The 21,350-nt window shown below is 40.2% G+C and overlaps 1 protein-coding gene across 2 annotated transcripts; it reads right to left on the reverse strand.

The window, feature by feature from the left end:
* Positions 1–728: 728 nt before the first annotated feature.
* On the reverse strand, positions 729–21,296 carry LOC137261639 (general transcription factor IIH subunit 1-like). Of its 2 annotated transcripts, none has more exons than XM_067799418.1 (14): positions 21,270–21,296; positions 19,743–19,929; positions 17,871–18,072; positions 16,985–17,081; positions 16,058–16,123; positions 15,453–15,546; positions 14,747–14,896; positions 14,355–14,434; positions 12,453–12,698; positions 11,192–11,398; positions 9,427–9,517; positions 6,770–6,885; positions 5,993–6,085; positions 729–4,142 (listed from the first exon to the last, which is right to left on the reverse strand). In XM_067799418.1, the coding sequence occupies exons 2-14, from the start codon at positions 19,894–19,896 to the stop codon at positions 4,059–4,061; spliced, it is 1,680 nt and encodes a 559-aa protein (XP_067655519.1). In that variant the 5' UTR covers positions 19,897–19,929; positions 21,270–21,296; the 3' UTR covers positions 729–4,058. The 2 variants fall into 2 exon arrangements, with proteins under 2 accessions (XP_067655519.1, XP_067655518.1); XM_067799417.1 differs by having other exon boundaries at positions 21,162–21,296.
* Between the last annotated feature and the right edge of the window lie 54 nt (positions 21,297–21,350).

Raw genomic sequence — 21,350 nt, forward strand, 5'->3', positions numbered from 1 at the left:
TAAGCCGTTCCCAACCTTCTTGGGGTGGATACCCGAATCCTTGGAATGGTTTGGAACCCGTGCCAGAGATCACCCGTGTCCATCCGCCCCGGCGTCATAACCCGTGGACGTATTGCACATGTCCGATCGGCAGCTTCATCATTGTTCTGACAACGTTTAAACTGCTCCGAAATGGTGTTTCCATGTACACAACAGCCTCTTGATTTATAGTCGTTCAATTGTTTTAGCAATCAAGGTTTAAAAAGAGCACTGATCTAGTGCGACTGTTTCGGGCCAACAATCTAATCACGTCTTCCAGCTGACAGGTATCAGTAACTGCTCCCTCAACCGTGACAAAACTCCTTCAGCCTAAACAATGGGACAGTAAGAATGGTGGATGCCCATCAGATGGTATTACTTGAAAAACATTCCCTGTTCTTAGCTGATTGTAATGTAGTATCAAGCTTCAGATATCGACAGTTTCTGTTTCTTTTTGGCAAGTATATAACTTCAGAAAACAAACAAACAAACAAAAAATTCTTTTTAGCCTCTTGGCATCAGTAGACGGAATAGAAAATCTAGGAATCCTGTGGCTGCACACGCGCATTGTTAAGGTCAGAGATACTGCTAGTATTTACTACAGTTTGGATAGCTGACATTGACACGTCTGCTACCATCAATCGATTGATCTATCAGCCTATCCTCCTCCCTCCCGTTTCTCCCAAGCAAACACAGAGACAATACAACTGTTCAATGTATAGGGTATTTTAATGTCATGATTGATGATAAAGTAAACAAAGTTTCAACAAACAACATGGACATGATGTACAGATTGTTCCCTGTGCATTGCTGTAGACATTGTCAGCATACAGGAACAGTGGTTAAACTTATTGTGTCAGCTTCTTGTGAGAGATAACATTAATCAGGTGAGGAAGCACCACCAGTCCAGGTAAATCTGGAACCAAACATATATACTGAGCTTGTCTCATTGAACCACAGTTCCATCTTGTCCCTATCACCCACTTAGTGAAGCATATCTGAATTCTCATCCATCTCCAGAGGAAGCCCCCACGATGGGCTTCACACATTTGTTCCCTAGGAGAAAGACACTGTCTACTTGTGTCTAACCACTATAGGCTACCTGTGGTTTCTAGTTCTCCCTGAAGTTTTGACCATACGTGAACCTTTGTCACGAGAATGATATGAGTGTTCCACCTACAATGGGCTGTCCTTCTTACATCAATGTTTTATCTTTGTGATACACTACCAAGGTGTCCAGCCAGTCCAGTCATGTATAACAGTATATTTAGTGAGGATGAACAACATCATCAAAATCGTCTGGGGCCTGAGCCATCCCTAGAATAAGCTTGGAGTTGAATATGAAAAAAAATAAAGTGAATGGTTCTTAAGATATCTCGCTGACAAGCTTAACATGCTGAAACCTTCAGTGTCACTACGACCTTAAAAATTAAGCGACAGTCACCAAAATCGACGGGGCCCTGCACTAAGTTTGTGTTGAATATGAAGAAAATGGAATGGCTCTTGAGATTTCTCGCTGACAAGGGTAAAAGGTTAAAGTCTCTTTGTGACCTTGAAATGGAGATAAAGGTCAGCAGACCTGTCTTTTTCTATCATGAACATAGGACCAAATATGATAAGAATCTAGTGAATAGTTCTTAAGATATTTCAATGCGTACGGACTGATGGAGCCTAATACTACATCCCCCACTTTACACAGTAAACGTGGGGTGGGGGTAATAAAAGCAATATATCATTATATGCATAGAATTCAGCAAATAAATAAGAACTTATCAAACAATGAAACTCTGTATACCTCTGGCTGTATATACCCTTCCAGCATCTGTGACCACACCCCATGCTGTGCACTACGCCGTAGTGCAGCCCCTGGTGTCTGTGCTACTAACTCCAGCACATTAAGCCACATGACACCTAAAAGAAGGCCTTTATTGGTGGTGGAGGCTCTTTGCCATATCCTGGTACCATTGTGGCCAGTGAATACCCATTAAAACCCTCACCACCAATTCTCTGCCATGACCTCATAACCAATCATCATTAATTGTTGTCAATCAAAATACCTTTTGTTAAATGATGCATAGAATTAACATTATCATGCACTACAAAGTCTCTGCCCTTACAAGATGCCAGCAAGTGGCACGTGTTATTCTCACTCCCATGTCTTAATTTATCTTGAGATTTGAGTTACCAAAATAGAAAATAAATTACTGCTACATGCTTCTCTCCAGTGGAACCAACACTACTGCAGGTAATGCAGGAATGGCAGTCACAATGTAATTGTATGTTGTTACATGGGAGAGATGAGATGTCTGACATGGCAGTGACTGTAGATGATGACTGTAGACTTCCTCACCTTGAAATGTATGACGTAAATGGGATCATTAATGTTTCATGTGAGTATAACCTTGACACACAGGCATTGAAATAATTTTCATTAAGCAGGAGTGGAAAATACATAATCATTCAAACACCTACAGCTTGCAGGCGAGTTCATAACAAGGGAAGTAACTCTGACTTGCACCTTCTCAGCCACAGTGCCATCATTTTCCAACAACAAAATTTATTGGAAGGGTATATGTTGTTCATATAAGGTTATTGTCTCTGTTATAAAATCAAAAATGAACAGACAGATATCTGGCCAGTGCCAGTTTTTATGGACCCAAAAATGTAATGGTGACAATGACATGTTGCTTTTGAGGGAATAAACCAAAAGAGTCTGTAACTACAGAGTTTTCAAATCTCTGCAATGTTCAATATTAACAAGTCATGTGAGCACTATGAACCTTCTGCAATGTCTAGTGTTTTATGGCATATATGAAGAAATATCACATTTGCAACAATCACTTATAGACTCTCACAAACACTGCAACACACAGACTTCTGGCATACAGTGTAAACATACAAATATACTTGCAGCAAGAAAGAATACACAACATCATATCTGGAATATCTACTATCTGTGCATGTTGTACATATCAGCACACTATTATTAAAAGGGTCTCATGTCACAAGGAAACACACTACAAGTGTCTAATGTAAATAGAAGCCGTCTTGACCGCTGGCCACATTCATTCAGAAGGGACTTAACACTTGTAATACCAAGTTGGTAATTCCTTAAACTGCTTGATGTCATTTAAGAATGAGACATGCTGAGACCTTGATGTCAGTGTTTTGTTCATGTGACATCACTGCAGTTTGTGAGGTCAACGCAGCTGTACTGTACAGTTTTCAACATACATCAGAGCACAGTGATCACTCTATACTATTCAGGGCATGCTATTTTATCAACTTTGCTATCTCTATAGCATTCACTATATAGCCCTTGTACACCTCAACTCACTTGACCCATAAGTTTGAGGCAGTCCTTCACAAAGTGATTTTGTGTTACACTTGTGAAGGAATGACTCCTGGTAATACTGGATGCAGCTTGATTTCCACCAACACTCTGTTTCTCTCTCACCAGTCAACCTCCCTCCCCTGAAGTGATGCCTCTGGTGCCCCTTCCAGCATATACAAGATGTCTGCCTTGTCTTCCCGCAAATTTATTCCTCTCCTGATAACCATGGAATCAACTTTCTTAACCTTTTCCTCGTTTCCTCTACTTGCAGTGCTATGTTGATGGTGACAATTTCATCCCATGAAATCAGGGCATCTTGACTGTTAAACACTAACCAGTCAGCTCCTCACAAGTCCTCCTCCAGCGACACCACACCAGACTTATCCAAGGCACCTGGTCATCACAGCAAATGTTCTCACACGTTCTGTGCATCATCAGCCTGACAGTCACAGATAAATACTGGAATCTTCCAAATCGTGCTGATATCTACAGTGTTTCATCACTTTCACACTACTCAATATTACCCATACTAGTAGAGCATGTTCATGAACCAGTGCACACAATGGTGTATTGAAGCACTGAGAGCTGTCAATGCATATAATTTGCTGTCCATTCTGTTCAGACCATCGACTGGTCTTTCCAGAGGCAGTTTGCACTGTCTGACTTTAGCACCAAATGAAAACCGTAAACACGGTTAAAGTCCCTCTCATCTGCGGCTCAGCTTCTTAGCCTGCCATGCATCAAACTTGTTGTAGGCAGCCTGGAGCATCTCCTCCATGTGTCCGCACAGCTGGGGAGACAAACAGGTCAAGGTTATGCTGGTGTTACATTAAAGACAACCAACTTACAACAGTACTCAGATTCATAGAAATTAACAGTAGTTTGGTATATTCGCAGAAACGTTTGGTAGATTCACTGATAATACATTCATAATAACTTGATTGGGTATGACATTCTACTGCAAGTTGGTTAGAATCATAGACATAGGCATTAGTAGGGCTACTATCAAAGTTACTAAGAGTAATGCAATTTTCTGAATATGATTGATGTTTTATACTTATCTTGACTCATGCTTATTTTTGTTTTTCTCCTCCTCCTGTGTGAAAGTAGTGGAACACTTAAAATCCTTGAAAATCCCTTCTGATTGAAGTGGATGTACAATACACTCATCCATCAGGAGCCATGCTTGCCACTCTCTCCTAATCTCATAAGCCTGAGATGAAAATTACTGTAAATACAGCATGCCTGAGAGGCGCATTTGGGAGGGCTGACGCCATGAGTCAGGATAAGTATATAATATCAATTTTATTCAGAAAATGGCATATTTTTCCTCATCGTGACTCATGCTTATTATGCTTACATTATCAAACGGAAACGACAGTGGGTCAGGCTAGACTGGATTGTGTTGACTGTCATATAAGTATGTTCAGTACTCCCCCACCCTTCTGGAACTATAACGCTCGGTCCTGTTCTTCCAATATTCATCCAGTCGAACTTGTCTTCTCTTGTAGCATTTGTTGACTGGAATGTGATAAGATATAGATCAGCTAGCATCCTGCTAGTGTCTAATGCAACTGTACGTCGTATGTCAAGATTTCCAATCAAGAGCAGTCACAACCCTTCTGCATGTACAAGTATCTTCATTATGAGGACAGGATCATAATCACTCTTGCCAGCCTGTGCATGAACTCTCACCATTATACTCCGTTGAGTGTCTTGACCACAACAAGTCACATGATAAAAGGATGACTTAGCACCTTTGTGGATTCATTAGTTCTGCCATAAGAGGTGGCCCAAATTAGTGGCAATGTCCTGTAGGTAGTGGTTGGCAAACACCATGTTTGATTTCCAAAAGAAGCCCTCCATTATTGTTAGCTAGCAGTTTCCATGTAGATCTTGTGTCGACTCCAATGCTCTCACTCCATGTCTGTCCTCTCTGTTGATCATGAGAGCTGACGATCTGTACCTCAGAAAGTAGTAGTGGAGGTTCATTGTAAACTGACGTTTATCTCATCACTAAAGGACTTTGAAGAAGTCCTTGAGTGCAGTTAACAACGTATGGTTACTAGACGCAGTATCAACCGATTTAGACATGACTTCAGAGAGCCTACACTGTTTGTCCTTAGAACAATATACAACTACAATGCAAAATCTGAATCTGATAAATCCTTGCAAAGTTCACAGTGAACTAGATACTCCATGCAGATCAACCACTGACAGCTGTAGTTTACACTAGAAGCTGGATACAATCAACTATGACTAAGTCAATGTTGAAGAAAATGTGTCCAAAACACATCAAATTTTGCTAGTTTCAAAATTAATTTTACATAATGATGATAATGATTACAATCCAAAAACCGAATACTACACAAGTGCCTTCAGCTGACCTTGTTGCATGATGAATGACAGAGTGACAGGCATGGCTGGTCATGTGACTGTCATGTGACTGTAAGGGAGGCTCCCGATGGGTGAGTGTATTGTGTGTCCGCTTCAATTACAAGGGAACCTAAAGGGATTTCAAGTGTTCCACTAACTTCACATAGAGGGAGGAGATAAGCATAATAAGCACGAGTCATGCTAAGGAAACATTTTCTTTAATATAGCTACGATGCTGCTAGTTATATTCCAGCTGTCACTTACATCCACAGAGTAATGGTGTGATGCCAGTTTGTCCTTCAGAGGGTTAAGCTTTGCCACCTGGAACTTTTCTAAAGTTGTCCTCATTTTTCCTATCTGAAAACACAATGTCACATGTACAACTAGTACTGCCCCACACCATACATCATACCATACCACACTAGTCAACAATACACTTACATCACAGGCTGTCAGAGTAAAATGTTACAGAAATTTACCGGTAACAGAATGTCTATAAGATCAATGAACATTGTAAGAAAGTGTACTTGTTTCAGTCTTTTCCACATAAGGTTAGCTAGCTAGTACAAGATTAAATGATGTAATCCCTTACATCCTGTGTCACTCAGTGTGAGCAGTTGGACCAGGAAAGTCCACTTGCCACATCTCACCACGTTACACACTGACATTTTGTCATCACTGCACCATGAACCAAATTTGAACAGGATGTCACCAGATGCCACAGATGCTCGAGCCAGACAGATGCAATAATTTCATGGCACAAAACTTTCCAGATATGATGTAAGCGAAATCTATTCAATATATCGGAAAACTGACAAAGGAATTTGATGATATCAATCCCCACCAAACTGATCCTTGCCTTGTATAAAACAATAACACAACCACAGCAAAGGGACATTACTATGTATAGTTGCTGCATTGTACTGCACCAGTGCCCCAAATGTGAAAACTGAGAATGTTATCTAGTCTTTTGTACATTGGAAAACTTGATCCTTGGAAAAATACAAAATGTTGGAAGAAGCAACAGCCAGTCTGACTCACCTTCTCTTCCACAAACTTTGACGATGGAGGAAAACATGTCCAGAAGTGTCGCAAGAGTTCACACAGTGCACTGTATTGCTGTCTTATTTCATCCTGGACATCGCGGGGAATCATCTCTACAACATAGTGTATCCAAGTGTTTATAGCAATACAACCATTTAACCACTGATAAGTGATAATCATATCATTCATTTAACCACTGACAAGTGATAATCACATCATTCATCTAACCACTGACAAGTGATAATCACATCATTCATCTAACCACTGACAAGTGATAATCATATTCATTTAACCACTGACAAGTGATAATCATATCATTCATTTAACCACTGATAAGTGATAATCAGATCATTCATTTAACCACTGACAAGTGATAATCACATCATTCATCTAACCACTGACAAGTGATAATCACATCATTCATCTAACCACTGACAAGTGATAATCATATTCATTTAACCACTGACAAGTGATAATCATATCATTCATTTAACCACTGATAAGTGATAATCAGATCATTCATTTAACCACTGACAAGTGATAATCACATCATTCATCTAACCACTGACAAGTGATAATCACATCATTCATCTAACCACTGACAAGTGATAATCATATTCATTTAACCACTGACAAGTGATAATCATATCATTCATTTAACCACTGACAAGTGATAATCATATCATTCATTTAACCACTGACAAGTGATAATCACATCATTCATCTAACCACTGACAAGTGAGAATCACATCAGATGTGTAACTGCTGATTACAGTCTGGCCGCATTAATCTGGACACTTCTGTTTTTCATCAAAAACGTTCGGATAGTGAAACGTACGGACTACTGAAACGAACTTTTATGAACACAACTACAGTAGGGTTACTTCCCTTTGATATGGCCATACAAAAACATGCGAACGTATACAAGTTTCAAAAGACTAATAACTTCAATATTCATATAATAATCAATCAAAGCATACAATCAAGTCTGGATAGATTATACATACACGTAACAAAACTCACTTGTGAAAGAAATCTACATGACGGTAACAGTTCTGAATGGTGGAGCTTTTTAACTTCGGACCAGGCAGTTTTCTGTGGCCTGTAGGCACACTGAATGAAATGCTTGTTGGTCAAATGATCATAGCCAATCACGAAACATATACGATGTCCGAAACTGTGCTCTTGCCGATAGATTGTCCGAATTCTTGACCAAAATGTTTACACATAAGATCAAAATTGGCTTTAGGGTTTTCTCTTTTTTTGTCCGGCAGTAATTTCACATCTTCTACGCCTAGGGGCGGGACTTGCCATTATGACTGACAAGCGTCAGGTGATCTAATTTTGACACGATCACTGTTTTATACAGGAAGTAAGCATGACAGGTATTACTCCAACTAACCAAAAGTGAGACCTACTAATTGATCAAAATCACAAACTAACGACATCTTCAAGTGTCGTCTAACAATTACCACTGAATGGGATCATGGTGTGAAGGGATTATCCAAATCGTTTTGATGTACCGCCGGATTAATGAAGCAAAACTATGTGTAATTATCTAATCTGTTACCGCTGATTAACGTTCAGATACGGAGAGTGAAGCACCGGATTACTGAATTAACAGGTAATGAGTTTACATAGTAAACAAGATTGGTTACAGCTAGCTATTGTTCAGATATCGCGGGAATCGGATTGTCGGGGTCCTGACTAATGCGGCCTGACTGTATCACTTGTTGGTGATTAAATGAATGATAATGATTAATATGATTATCACTTGTCAGTGGTTAAATGAATGGCATGATTATCACTTGTTGGTGATATCATTATCACTTCTCATATTATTCATTCAACTGCTAAAAAGTGATAATCATATCAATAACTACTACTAACAAGGGCCATCAGAAGATGCATATCCGCCCCAGTTCCCACATATTTGAAAGGACAAATCATCTGAGAGTTACTTGATGTACGAATCATTTCCATGGAAATCATGACAAATATGATTTATAATATATCTATAGATAGCAAAAGGCATCACTTCAAGAGATGTCTCATATATCCGCTAAGATCTGTTGAAAGATATCAAACGGTTTTCGAGTCCGAATCATTTCTTTGGAAACCGAGAAAAGAAGCAAAAAATCTGAAAATAGCAAAAGGCAACACTTTGGAGTCTACCTCACACATCTGCCAAGTTTTGCTGAGAGATATTGAGAAGTTTTCGAGTTGTGCTCCAGAAATGAAGGTCACCCTTCCCTTTTGAAACAAAGTTCGAAATTGATTCCATGGAATCAACGAAAAAGAAAAATGACAAGAACCTGTAAATATTACATGCCGAGGGAATAAAAAAACAAAAGAAAAAAACAACAAAAAACAAAACATATAGTTATTTATCATGCTCAATTTACCTTTCTAAGTAACACCTACAAGACCTGCTTTAGGTAGACTGATCCAACACAAACATGAAAAAGGCAAATAATATGTGGCTAACCACTGTAGTGTCACTGCCTGCTATTTGTTCAAAATAAGGTTAATCTTGGTTATGACACAGCCCAAGTCTCTAATAAAACAGAGTGACATGCTTTGTGATCCATACCCCCCAAACCCACATTCTTCCTGCTGTAGTCTTTGCCTGTATTCACGTGATGTGTACTTACGATGTAACTGTTGTTGACTGGTTCCCTTCATGAGAGCTCCCCCTGGTGACAGTTCACTGAGTATGCTCATAGCCTGGCCTCCTTGGAGTACCTGCAGTATACAAGGGGAGATAAGCCATCCGCTGTAGGATTTTGTCGGTTGTTTAACACTGCATTCAGGAATATCTGAGACGCAGTAAAGCAGCCTCTATACATATCAAGTCAATGATCTTGTGAACACCTATCAACACAATCAGGAAGCAGCTACACGTTATCAGCTCAGTGAGTAAGCATGACCACCAGGTCAATTTCATCACCTCTCTGACCAGACTAAGTTGCTGGGAGCCTACTCTAACCCAGACTCCCTGAAACTACTCTAAACCACAAGCCTAAACTAGCTAAGACTACCAGATTCTACGATAACTCCCTGAACCTACTCTAACTCAGACTCCTAGAGCCCACTCAACCCCAGACTCCGGGAGCCTGCTACAACTCAAGACTCCCAGACTCTACACCAGCCCACACTCGCTGAACCTACTCTAAACCACAAGCCTAAACTAACCAAGACTCCCAGACTCTACTCTAACCCAGACTCCCTGAACCTACTCTAACCCAAACTCCTATAGCCCACTCAACCCCAGACTCCCGGAGCCTGCTACAACTCATGACTTCCAGACTCAGCTCTAACCCAGATTCCCAGACTCTACACTAACCCAGACTCCCAGAGTCCACTCTTGGGAGTCTACTCTCCACCAGACTCCGTACTCTAACTCAGACTCCCAGAGCCTTCTACACTAACCCATACTCCCAGAGTCCACTCTTGGGAGTCTACTCTCCACCAGACTTCGTACTCTAACTCAGACTCCCAGAGACTTCTCAAACCCAGACTCCCATAGGCTACTGTCACCCAGACTCCCAGAACCTACTCACACCCAGACTCCCAGAACCTACTCACACCCAGACTCCCTAAACCTGCTCTAACCCAGACGCCTGATGCCTAGATTAACACAGACTCCCAAAGCCTACTCTGACCCAGACTCCTGGTCAGATGTAGGTAATGAGGAGCACACAATAGAGATGTTTGCTGTAACTAACAGAATTAGTACTAGTGTTACACTTGGCTCATGCTGTTATGTAGAATGTGTTGAAAAACACCAGAGACAATAAAGACATTCCTTCTGAATGAACAGAAAGTTACATCAAGGTTCAGAACCCATATTACACAAAGCATTGTTCATGCTATATTATTCAACAGCTATTCCATAAAATAGTAAAGAAAATAGAGATTGTGGTACATGTATGAAATGAACAACAAGGTGTTTAATCATATAAATGTTTAATTTTCACAAGCTAGGTATCTTCTTTAAGAGACATTTATAAGCTGGCATGATGAAGAGATGTATAGACATCTTCAATGCAATGACTCAACGACTCAACCTAACAATCAACAGAAATGAAGGTTATTACATCTCTACAGCACATAATTATCTAATCAATGCCAATCAAGAATAACCCTTCTATACCATTTGTTCATCTGACTACACTAGCAGTATCTGTAATCACAACAACGAACAGTAATGTCAACATACTATACATCAACCATATCCAGAGCCCTACATGCTTGATTATAGCATTAGCATCTACACTCAAGCATCACACATAAAAAGCATTCCTCTCCAATTTAGATATCACACAGAGATGCTAAGGACACCTGCATTTTGACAATACAGATATACTTCCATACATGACCCTATGCCAGAGACTATGGGCATTGTGAAACCATCACCTGAGTGAGCTTGGGGTTCCAGTGCTGTATCTCCTCGCCTACAGCACGTAACGCCTGCATCACATTCTCACTAGTGGTATACTTGGCAGCCACAACTGGAGTGGGGCCGTGTAGGTACCGCTCCATCTTCCCTAGTCTCAGGTTCACATGGTTCCACCTCATATCATTCTGTAGATCAGAGTACTCAAGTTTCTCCTGAATTTTTCTCTGCAAAAAGAAGATGGTGTGGCATGGGTGGTGTTGGGTGATGGTGTGACACACAGGCGGTGTTACTTAGTGGTGGTGTGACACAGATGCGGTTATTCAGTGATGGTGTGATATAAATAGTGTTACTCAGTGATGATGTGACACAGATCATGTTACTTAGTGATAGTGGAACACAGATGATATAAGCAGTAATGGTGGAACACAGATGATGTTACTTAGTGATGATGTGACAGAAATGATATTACGTAATGATGTTGTAACACAGATTATATTAGTTAGTGATGGTGGAACACAAATGATGTTACACAGTAATGGTGTATTACAGATGATGTTATTTAGTGATAGTGTGACACAGATGATGTTATTCAGTGATAGTGTGACACAGAAGACGTTAGTCATGGTGTGATACAGATGATGTTACTTAGTGATAGTGTGACACAGATGATGTTATTCAGTGATAGTGTGACACAGAAGACGTTAGTCATGGTGTGATACAGATGATGTTATTTAGTGATAGTGTGACACAGATGATGTTATTCAGTGATAGTGTGACACAGAAGACGTTAGTCATGGTGTGATACAGATGATGTTAGTGATGGTGTGAAAAAGATGAAGTTAGTCAGTGATAGTAGAACACAGATGGTGTTTCTCAAGATGGTGTGACACAGATGTTACTCAGTGATGGTATGACACAGATGATGTTACTCTGATGGTATGACACACATGTTGATGGTGAAATACAGATGATGTTACTCAGTGGTGTGACACAGATGATGTTACTTGGTGTTTGGTGATGGCATGACACAGATATTGTGCCTCAGTGATGGTGTGACATGGATGGTGTTACTAGGTGATAGTGTGACTCATTGATGGTGTAAGTCAGTTATGGTGTGACATATATGGTGCTACTTGGTGTTGGGTGATGGTGTAATATACAGATGGGTTTACTCAGTGATAGTGTGACACACCTCCATCACCCAAATTACCATAACCTTGAATACATTAACAAGTATTTTTCCTAATCATCAAGTGAAGGAGTGCCCTGTGTCCATACCTTCTTGCTAGCTGGTTCCCCAGAAGGACCTTTACTGGTTGACGGTGTGGCTACCTCCGCAGAACTGCCATTGTGAAGACTGCTCTCCCCATTACTTGTCTTGGACGATTCATCTAGAGAGCTGTTGCTTGTACTGACTTCACATGCCCGCAAAACCATCGTGGAGTGATGATTGAAACGGCGAATCATTGACAAGTTGGTGACATTATTGCTCTTCCGGCTGTCTTCAACCATTCCACGATAACCCTGTTCAATCAAATACCAAAACAATGTTATTACACGGCATGCAGAGGCACCATGTGAATCTCACGATAATGTGAACAAATGTGTCTATTATATGAATGCTGTAGAAGTGTTGTCTTGGCTGCTGACCTATATCTGCCAAGATCTGTTGAAAGATATGAAACGGTTTTTGAGTTGTGCTCTGGAAACGAAGAGCCATTTTGAGACTAAGTCTGAATTGTTTTCATGGAAACCGGGCAAAAATAAAAACGCCAAAACTTTGTAAATAGCAAAAGGCACCACTTTGTGGTCTCACTTACATATCTGCCAAGTTTTGCTGTAATATATTAAATAGTTTTCGAGTTGTGCTCCGGAAACGAAGAGCATCCCTCCATTTTGAGATTAAGTCAGAATTGTTTCCATGGAAATTGGAAACATGATAAATCACAAATATCTGCAAATAGCAAAAGGCATCACTTCAGGGTCTGCCTCACATATCTAACAACTTTTGCTGATAAATATTAAGAGGTTTTTGAGTTGTGCTCCGGAAACGAAGCCTGTCCCTCCATTTTGAGACAAAGTCCAAATCGTTCCATGGAAACCCAGAAAATGATAATCAAAAAACCTGCAAATAGCACCACTTTGACGTCTGAAACACATATCTACCAAGTTTTACTGAGATATATTAGGAAATTTTTGAGTTGTGCTCCGAAAACGAAGCACAGTCCTCAATTTTTAGAGAAATTCCAAAACATTTCCATGGAAACCAAGAAAATAATAAATCACAAAAACCTGTAAATAGCAAAAGGCTCCACTTTAGGTTCTGAATGGTTTACAGAAAAGTATTGAATGGGTTTTGATTTCTGCTCTGGAAACGAAGCCCATCCCTCCATTTTGAGACTAAGTCCGAAATGTTTCCATAGAAACCGAGAAAATGATAAATCACAAAAACCTGTAAATAGTAAAAGGTATGACTTTGGGGTCACCCAAATATATCTACCAAATTTTGCTGACAGATATTAACAAGTATGTGAGTTCTGCTCCGGAAACGAAGCCCACCCAACCATTAGACTAAGACCAAAACATTCCATGGAAAAAAAAAAAAAAATATAAATGCCAAAAATCTGTAAATAGAAAAAGGCACAACCATAGATTCAGATTACTGTATCTATTAATTTTAGTCTAAAAATGTTGAAGGGTTTCTGAGTTATGCTCCGGAAACAAAATGATTACAGACGGATGGACGGACGGACAGACAGATGTGTTGTCGAAGTATATCCCCCTGCATTACATCCTGAAGGGATAAAAACACAACAAAACGGGTGCGAAAAGTAGGACCCAGCATTCAATGAATACTTAGAAAGATGTTGATGCATCTTTGAGTGAGTGACTGACTGAGTGATTGAGACAGTTTGTTTTATGCTGCCTTTAGCAATATTCCAGCAATATCACAGCAAGGTACTCCAGAAATGGGCTTCACACATTGTACATGTGGGAAATCGAACCTGGGTCTTCCATGTGATGAGATAGGCTTTAACTACCTGCATCTTTAAGACAACAGATGGTTGTCCAATTCCATCAGAAACAACTGAATAATTCTATCCACAAAACATGATGATGTGTTTAGGAACATGAACTGTAAACAGATGGAAGTGACAAATAAGTGGGACAGTTGTGTACCTCCTCTATGGCCGTGTCTCTAATCCGAGACAGATCAATCAGTGGGTCGGACACATTGCGACTGATCTCCTCCTTCATATCTGAAACATGAGGTTGCTGATCTTCACCTTTTTATAATGGTGTCTGCATGACATATGATGATAGTAACGTTCTGACCAAAAACAATTCTGATGATTAACATTGAAATTTAAAACTTAAAACTTCACAATTCTAAATTCTATAGAGGTCTATATTGAAAATACACTAGTTTCTATGGTGATGTGGCTGTTTAATATGTTGTTTCGGTTGGAGGTGTTTATTTTCATTTGAAACCTTTGAAAGTTTGATGCACCAATCAGAATCAGAACTTTTCTACATTCATGTTGGAATAGATAACTACACACTTCTCTCACCTTCATCATCGTTCTTGGCACATTCAGAAAACAGATCCTTAGTGCCTGTGTGTGTGCGATCTCGGTGGAAGTAGTGGGACTGGAAAAACCTGGTCCAGAACTCGCTCTCCGTCATCCTGTGGGGCACGTACTCGGCATGTTTCCTCTTTACTGAACACAAGAATACCTCACTACTGAGTATGCTTCAGTTATGAATGTAACTTTTCATCTCATGAAAAGTGGTCCAAACCATCAGATATACAGGCAGTTAATCAGTGGGTGGCATACTTGCAACTTTTAGGACAGTTTTAATGTCATTTTCAGTACTAATGCATGATGATGATGATGATGATGATGGGGCGGGGTGGGGTGGGGTGGGGTGGGGTGAGGTGAGGTGAGGTGAGGTGAGGTGAGGTGAGGTGAGGTGAGGTGAGGTGAGGTGAGGTGAGGTGAGGTGAGGTGAGGTGAGGTGAGGTGAGGTGAGAATCAGCATTCTGCTTTAAGGTCACAGCACTTGTATGCCAATGTGAAGGTATATCAATAGATGCTTATGTATCTGTCTGGTCTGCATGTACAATCCCACCCAATGGCAGTTAAAAAGAGATATCAAATCATAGTACAGCTTGACCAGTCACCGAGACACAGTATACTCCATGTAAACAAATTGCAGAATACAGTGACTCGGTGATAACATGAAGGATAGACTTTATTGAATTTGTATACTTACCCATAGGATATGTCCTGAAGATCGACTCTATGATATCAGCATTGAGGTTGTACTTCAGACCGTTGCAGCCATCTGTTTGAGGTTTGATATCTGCCTACAGTACATAAAGCACCTTATGTCAACAGAAAATGTTTGGCATAAGACTTCACTATGTTCACACAAAAAGGTGCAGTTGGCCTGGATATCTCTTGTGGACTTTGACCGTCTGCTTGCCTGGAAATGGGCTTAATCAGCTTAAACCATCTTGGCTTTCACAGTCACACAAGACACATGGCAACATTCAGCAAGAAAAAGACTTGAAGTCAGTCACAGCTGTTTAGTACCAGGCAATTTAGTTGGTACACACAGCGTAGCTGCCTGACAGTCATTATTCTTTGTTTATAGTTTGCCACAAAGTTAAGAGTTAGGATAACACCAATAACGTTTTCACAAACAATGTCAGATTGAAGAAGTAAAGCTTGAGGTGGGGAATGTTGCTAATGCGGTCGCTATCTTTAAATGATGACAGCAGCTTTAGCAACAGTTAGTACGCATACGCAAGCCATGACTCATCACTCCTCTTGCTCTGGGGCAGATATACAGCTGTGAAGTTGAAACTAACTTACCAAGAACGCTGGAGAAATCCCCACAACTTGCTTAGCTTCTGGTTTGCTTGTGGAGTTTGCAAATTTCTACAAATGAGACAGTAGATATGATAGAAATATGAGTTAATGAAGGCAAAAGGTTTAAGTGGTTCTCTCTACCCTGCTCTACTATGTCTACCAAACAAACAAGAAGTGATGCTTTAAGGTTCATGTGGTCCTCTTTCTCTGTTCTACCATGTCTCTCTACAAACAAAAAGCTTGGTGCTAAGGTGTATGTGATTTTCTCTCCCCTGCTCTACCATGTCTACCAAACAAACAGGAAGTGTGGTACTAAGGTTTATATGATCCTCTCTACCCGGCTCTACCATGTCTACCAAACAAAAAGTGTGACGCTAAGGTCTATGTGATCCTCTCTACCATGTCTACCAAACAAACAGGACTGACTGAGTGGGTTTAGTCTTACGCCGCACTCAGCAATATTCCAACTATGTGGCGGTGGTCTGAAAATAATCCAGTGATCAGCAGCATGAGCATCAATCTGCATAACTGGGAACCGATGACATATGCCCACCAAGTCAGCAAGCCTGACCACCCGATCCCATTAGTCGCCTCTTACGACAAGCATAGTCGCCTTTTATGGCAAGCATGGGTTGCTGAAGGCCTATTCTACCCTGGACCTTCATGGGGCCCAAACAAACATGAAGTGTGGTACTCAGGTTTGGGTGATTTTCTCTGCCCTGCTCTATCATGTCTACCAAATAAACAGGAAGTGAGGTGCTAAGGTTTATGTGATCATCTCTACCCTGCTCTACCATGTTTACCATCCAAACAGCAAGTGGGGTGCTAAGGTTTATGTCATTGTCTCTACCCTGCTCTCCCATATCTAACAAGGTGACACTAAGGTGAAGTGTAATGGTTATACTTGGAGTCAGCACACCAGATACATACATGAGCACGTGAGGCCCAGAACTCCTCGGCAGAGATCACCTGACTGACTACAAGGTCCTTGTACAGCTGAAACAACTCGGGATCTTCCTGTAGCATTCTGGAAATCAACGAGAACCAGTATTACATACTATTCAGAGGATTAAGACAAATGTCAGACTTATCACTGACTAGGTCAATAAAATACAGTGGCCAACAAGACAAAATTGTGTCATGGATGTCAGCGCTGTTGCAGGAAGTGTTCCCTACACTGAGTGTGCTCTGGTGATTAACTTCTACTAAGCAAATACAATAAACATCTATGCAACTAGAGATGCACACCTTTTGAGTCCAAATGAAACACAGGTAGAAGCTTAATCAACTCTGCTGAGCAGTTTTGGTGGAGAAGTGGAGAGACTTAATCACCTATTTCACTATCACCAAACAGATATTCCACACACGGTATCAAATCTCTCTAAACAAGTTCAAACCTCTCTAAACATACATAAAAATATATACAGTCAAGTTCTTCACCAGCACAAAATATATCCCCTACATAATAATCTCAAGTACATTAAATGGACAATATGGTAACCAAACGTTGACTTGACAAGGCTGAAACCATAAATAATGAAAGGTAATTTGTACATCAAATGTCCTAAACATAATTTACACAGAACATCTATCCATTTCTTGTTCATAACATAACCATGACAACAGAAGGGTAGATCACCATCTGTTGTTTTGGGTGTGTTGTGAACAAGAAATGGGTAGATCACAGGTACCAGCGATCTAGTAGGTGTTTCTAATCAACGGAGTACATATACCACAATAACATAACAGATGAGATATTTCAAGGGACTCTACTTTAAGCTCTGAGTGACTTGAACTTCTGTTGAAGCACAAGTACCTGTTTTTTTCCTCTAGTTCACTGCTTATTTTCATTCTAAACTTCGGTAGCAGTTGCTGCAGCAGCTCCTTGACGCTGTCCCGATCCCGCATTTGTGCAGCCCGTCCCTCCGCGTTGTTGAAGTGGAATGTGTTTGCACCACCATCGTGCATCACCAGCTGAAGCTGCACCTTGTCTTTGGTGTCTGGGGAAATTTTCTGTGCTGCAATTGTTACATCATCTTATTGGTAATAATTACGCTCAATATTCTGATTACTCCAAAACACAAGCAGTAGAAGCAATAATACTTTGGTCGTAGTGATTGTAAAACAGGACAGTGTTAACAGAGATATGACAGCATCAGAAAAGGGCTTTACATATTGTACCCATTTGAGGCATCAAAACCTGTCTCTAAGGCATGATGAGCAACAATATTAACCACTAGGCTACCCCATCACTTCTTCTTTATATGATGAAACAAACCTTACACAAAGTTCAGTCTAAGTAAACATAGCCCAAGTGTTATTCGTTATACTCCTACACTGGGTCTAACAAAACCTAGTAGGAGGTTGCATCAGATATCCTTTGAGCAACCTATGATCGTCCAGTTAAATATGAGACGGCTAAAAGGATTTAAGCAATCTCACAACGGCCACTGTTTAGGGTTTGGTGGAACTTACAAAATACACCAGTCACTCACAATGATCTCTCAACAAATGAAAATCCACATAAAACACTGATATTTGACCTGCAGTATTATACGCTTTTGGGTTTATGTTGATATGGTTGTCATTAGCTAGTATTTCCGCAAACTGACATCCTGGAATATTGCCAAAAATACTATTTTCAGCAACTATTTATTCACTGTTGTAAGGTGCTCCGGGTGAATCGCCCGGAAGCAACCATAGGGCAAAATAGCATTTGGAATTTTTTGGGTTACAAAACTTTGCATGTGTAAAAGTTCAAAAGGTATGTGCGAATGTCCACTTTTCGCAAAGGTTACCTGACGTGACCTCCTACTAGGTTTTGTTAGACTCAGAGTGAGTGAGTGAGTGAGTGAGTGAGTGAGTGAGTGAGTGAGTGAGTGAGTTTAGTTTTACGCCGCACTCAGCAATATTCCAGCTATATGGCGGCAGTCTGTAAATAATCGAATCTGGACCAGACAATCCAGTGATCAACAACACGAGCATCGATCTGCGCAATTGGGAACTGATAACATGTGTCAACAAAGTCAGCGAGCCTGACCACCCAATCCCGTTAGTCACCTCTTACAACAAGCACTGATCTACACAACTGGGATATGATGACATATGTCAGCAAAGTCTGTGAGCCTGACCATCTGATCAAGTTAGTCACCTCTTATGAAAAACATGGGTTTGCTGAAGATCAATTCTAACCTGGATCTTTATGGGTGGGTTGAAGAGAAATGCATGATCTCCAACTGAAATAGCTGGCAAAGCAACATCTAACACCATGCCTACTTCTATGACTTCTACACAGAAGTACAGTGTCAACATAATTTCTATATGACTTGTATTTACGGTCAGTGGAAACTTTGGTTAGAGTACCCCACACCCTCATAAAAAAAAATAAAAAAATTACAAACTGACATGCATACCTCATCCTAAATATATATTCAATAAACTAGAACTGGTATAAAAAAACAATCAATGAACTAATTTCAGTGTCGGAATATTACTCTAGGAAGTATTCCCCTGGAGCAAATTTACTGTGTAAAAAAAGGAATGTTCAGGCGATACTCTTTCCTAGACTTTACTGATTTACTGGATTGGCAATTACTGCTATATTCCATAATTTGGACTTGTCTTAGTTCACAGTAAACACTGATGATGTAACAAGACTAAAATATCAAGCTAGAATAAATTAACTTACTTTTAATGTTTGCATACATGTGACTGATGGTGAAGGAGTTCTTGCCCCCTGGCATCCATGCCAAGCGAGTGCCCATGAGATACAGCGTTCCATCAGTTTTCTTTTGTCGTACATGGTTGACTATGAGCAGCACCTCCTCTGATGACCTGGACATGATGACAGGGACAGATGGTCTGGGAGGTCACAACTGAAACAACACATGCTTGGACTTGAAGCCACAAGAAGACAAATCACAGTGGTTCTGAGATATAACAAACCCTGTTTAGGAACCCTGTCAAATTTAAATGGTGTGTGTGCATGTGTGTGCATACATGTATGCATGTGTGTGTTCGTGCATGTGTGTTCATGCATGTGTGTGTTCATGCATGTGTCTGTTCATGCATGTGTGTGTGTTCATGCGTGTGTGTGTGTTCATGCATGTGTGTGTGTGCGCACATGACTAAACTTGGTTATCATTATGCACCTGAAGATCTGTCCAATGGCAAAAGATTTTGTGCTGATAAATGCGTTTTGACAAAATGAAATATATATATTTGAAAGATAAGTACAGGTATTTCTCCTTGTCAAAACTCCTTTATCTCCTTTTGTCAGAGTTGTAAACTCCTGCCTCAAAAAGTTGCACGTCTGAAAGTGTTGGATGAACCTGACTTTGAGTGTAATAATTAAAGCCTTGACTGAAACAGATTAGAAACAGTATGAAGTTTCATTCCTCTTATTTACCATCTTAATATTTTCTTTAATCCAGAAAATTCTGGACTGGCAACTTTCCAAATTGTCTGGCAACTTTTGAGAGTTACCATCACATAATCATCATCATCATCATCATCACATAACAAACTGCATCTGTGTATGTCTGGCTGTAATCAGCTACTGCAGATCTTCAGTTAAATCAGTTTTGTATACACCCAACTCAAAAACACTCTACAGATTCCCAACCAACCTTCATTCATCCCTGAACTCCTCTGTCACAAGACGTTCCATCTTTCAATACCTTGTGGTATGATACAGTAAATAAATCAATCCACTGACCTTTAGCTCTCCACACGGATGGTCTATCCACTACAGCCCACGGGCAATATGAATCTCTTGGAGAGAAAAAATCTTTCTTACTTTACTTGACGGTACTTTACATGACTACTATAAACAAAACGTTAAGGCAACAACGTGAAGACGACGAAATCGCTAAATAAATAGAAATATCACACTGAGGTAATATATACAACTTTATCTTCCTCTAAATGGTCTGTACGCTATTAGGTTCACCTTTTCGTGGACAAGAATGAAGTTAAGCCATAAAAAGTTAAAAGTCATAAACAGTAAAGCAACGAAAATGACAATGTCAACGGGAACTCCTTGCATAACTCCTTTGACGTTTTGGTTTACAAAACTTCTCAAATGAAACCATGAAACTTTATTCACCTTTTCAAAGATCAGTTTTTCATTGATACCATCCTTTATACCGGAAGCAGAGACTAGATAATTCGACGCTAAATCATGAAAATAAACATCCTCAAAAACAACACGCACTTGCCGGTGGACATGCCTATTTACGACAACCGGAATTGGGTTTAGCGACACTTCCTGGCAAAAATCGATTCCGCATCTGCG

The sequence above is a fragment of the Haliotis asinina genome, chromosome 14, assembly GCF_037392515.1.
Source record: "Haliotis asinina isolate JCU_RB_2024 chromosome 14, JCU_Hal_asi_v2, whole genome shotgun sequence".
In the NCBI taxonomy this organism is placed as follows: domain Eukaryota; kingdom Metazoa; phylum Mollusca; class Gastropoda; order Lepetellida; family Haliotidae; genus Haliotis; species Haliotis asinina.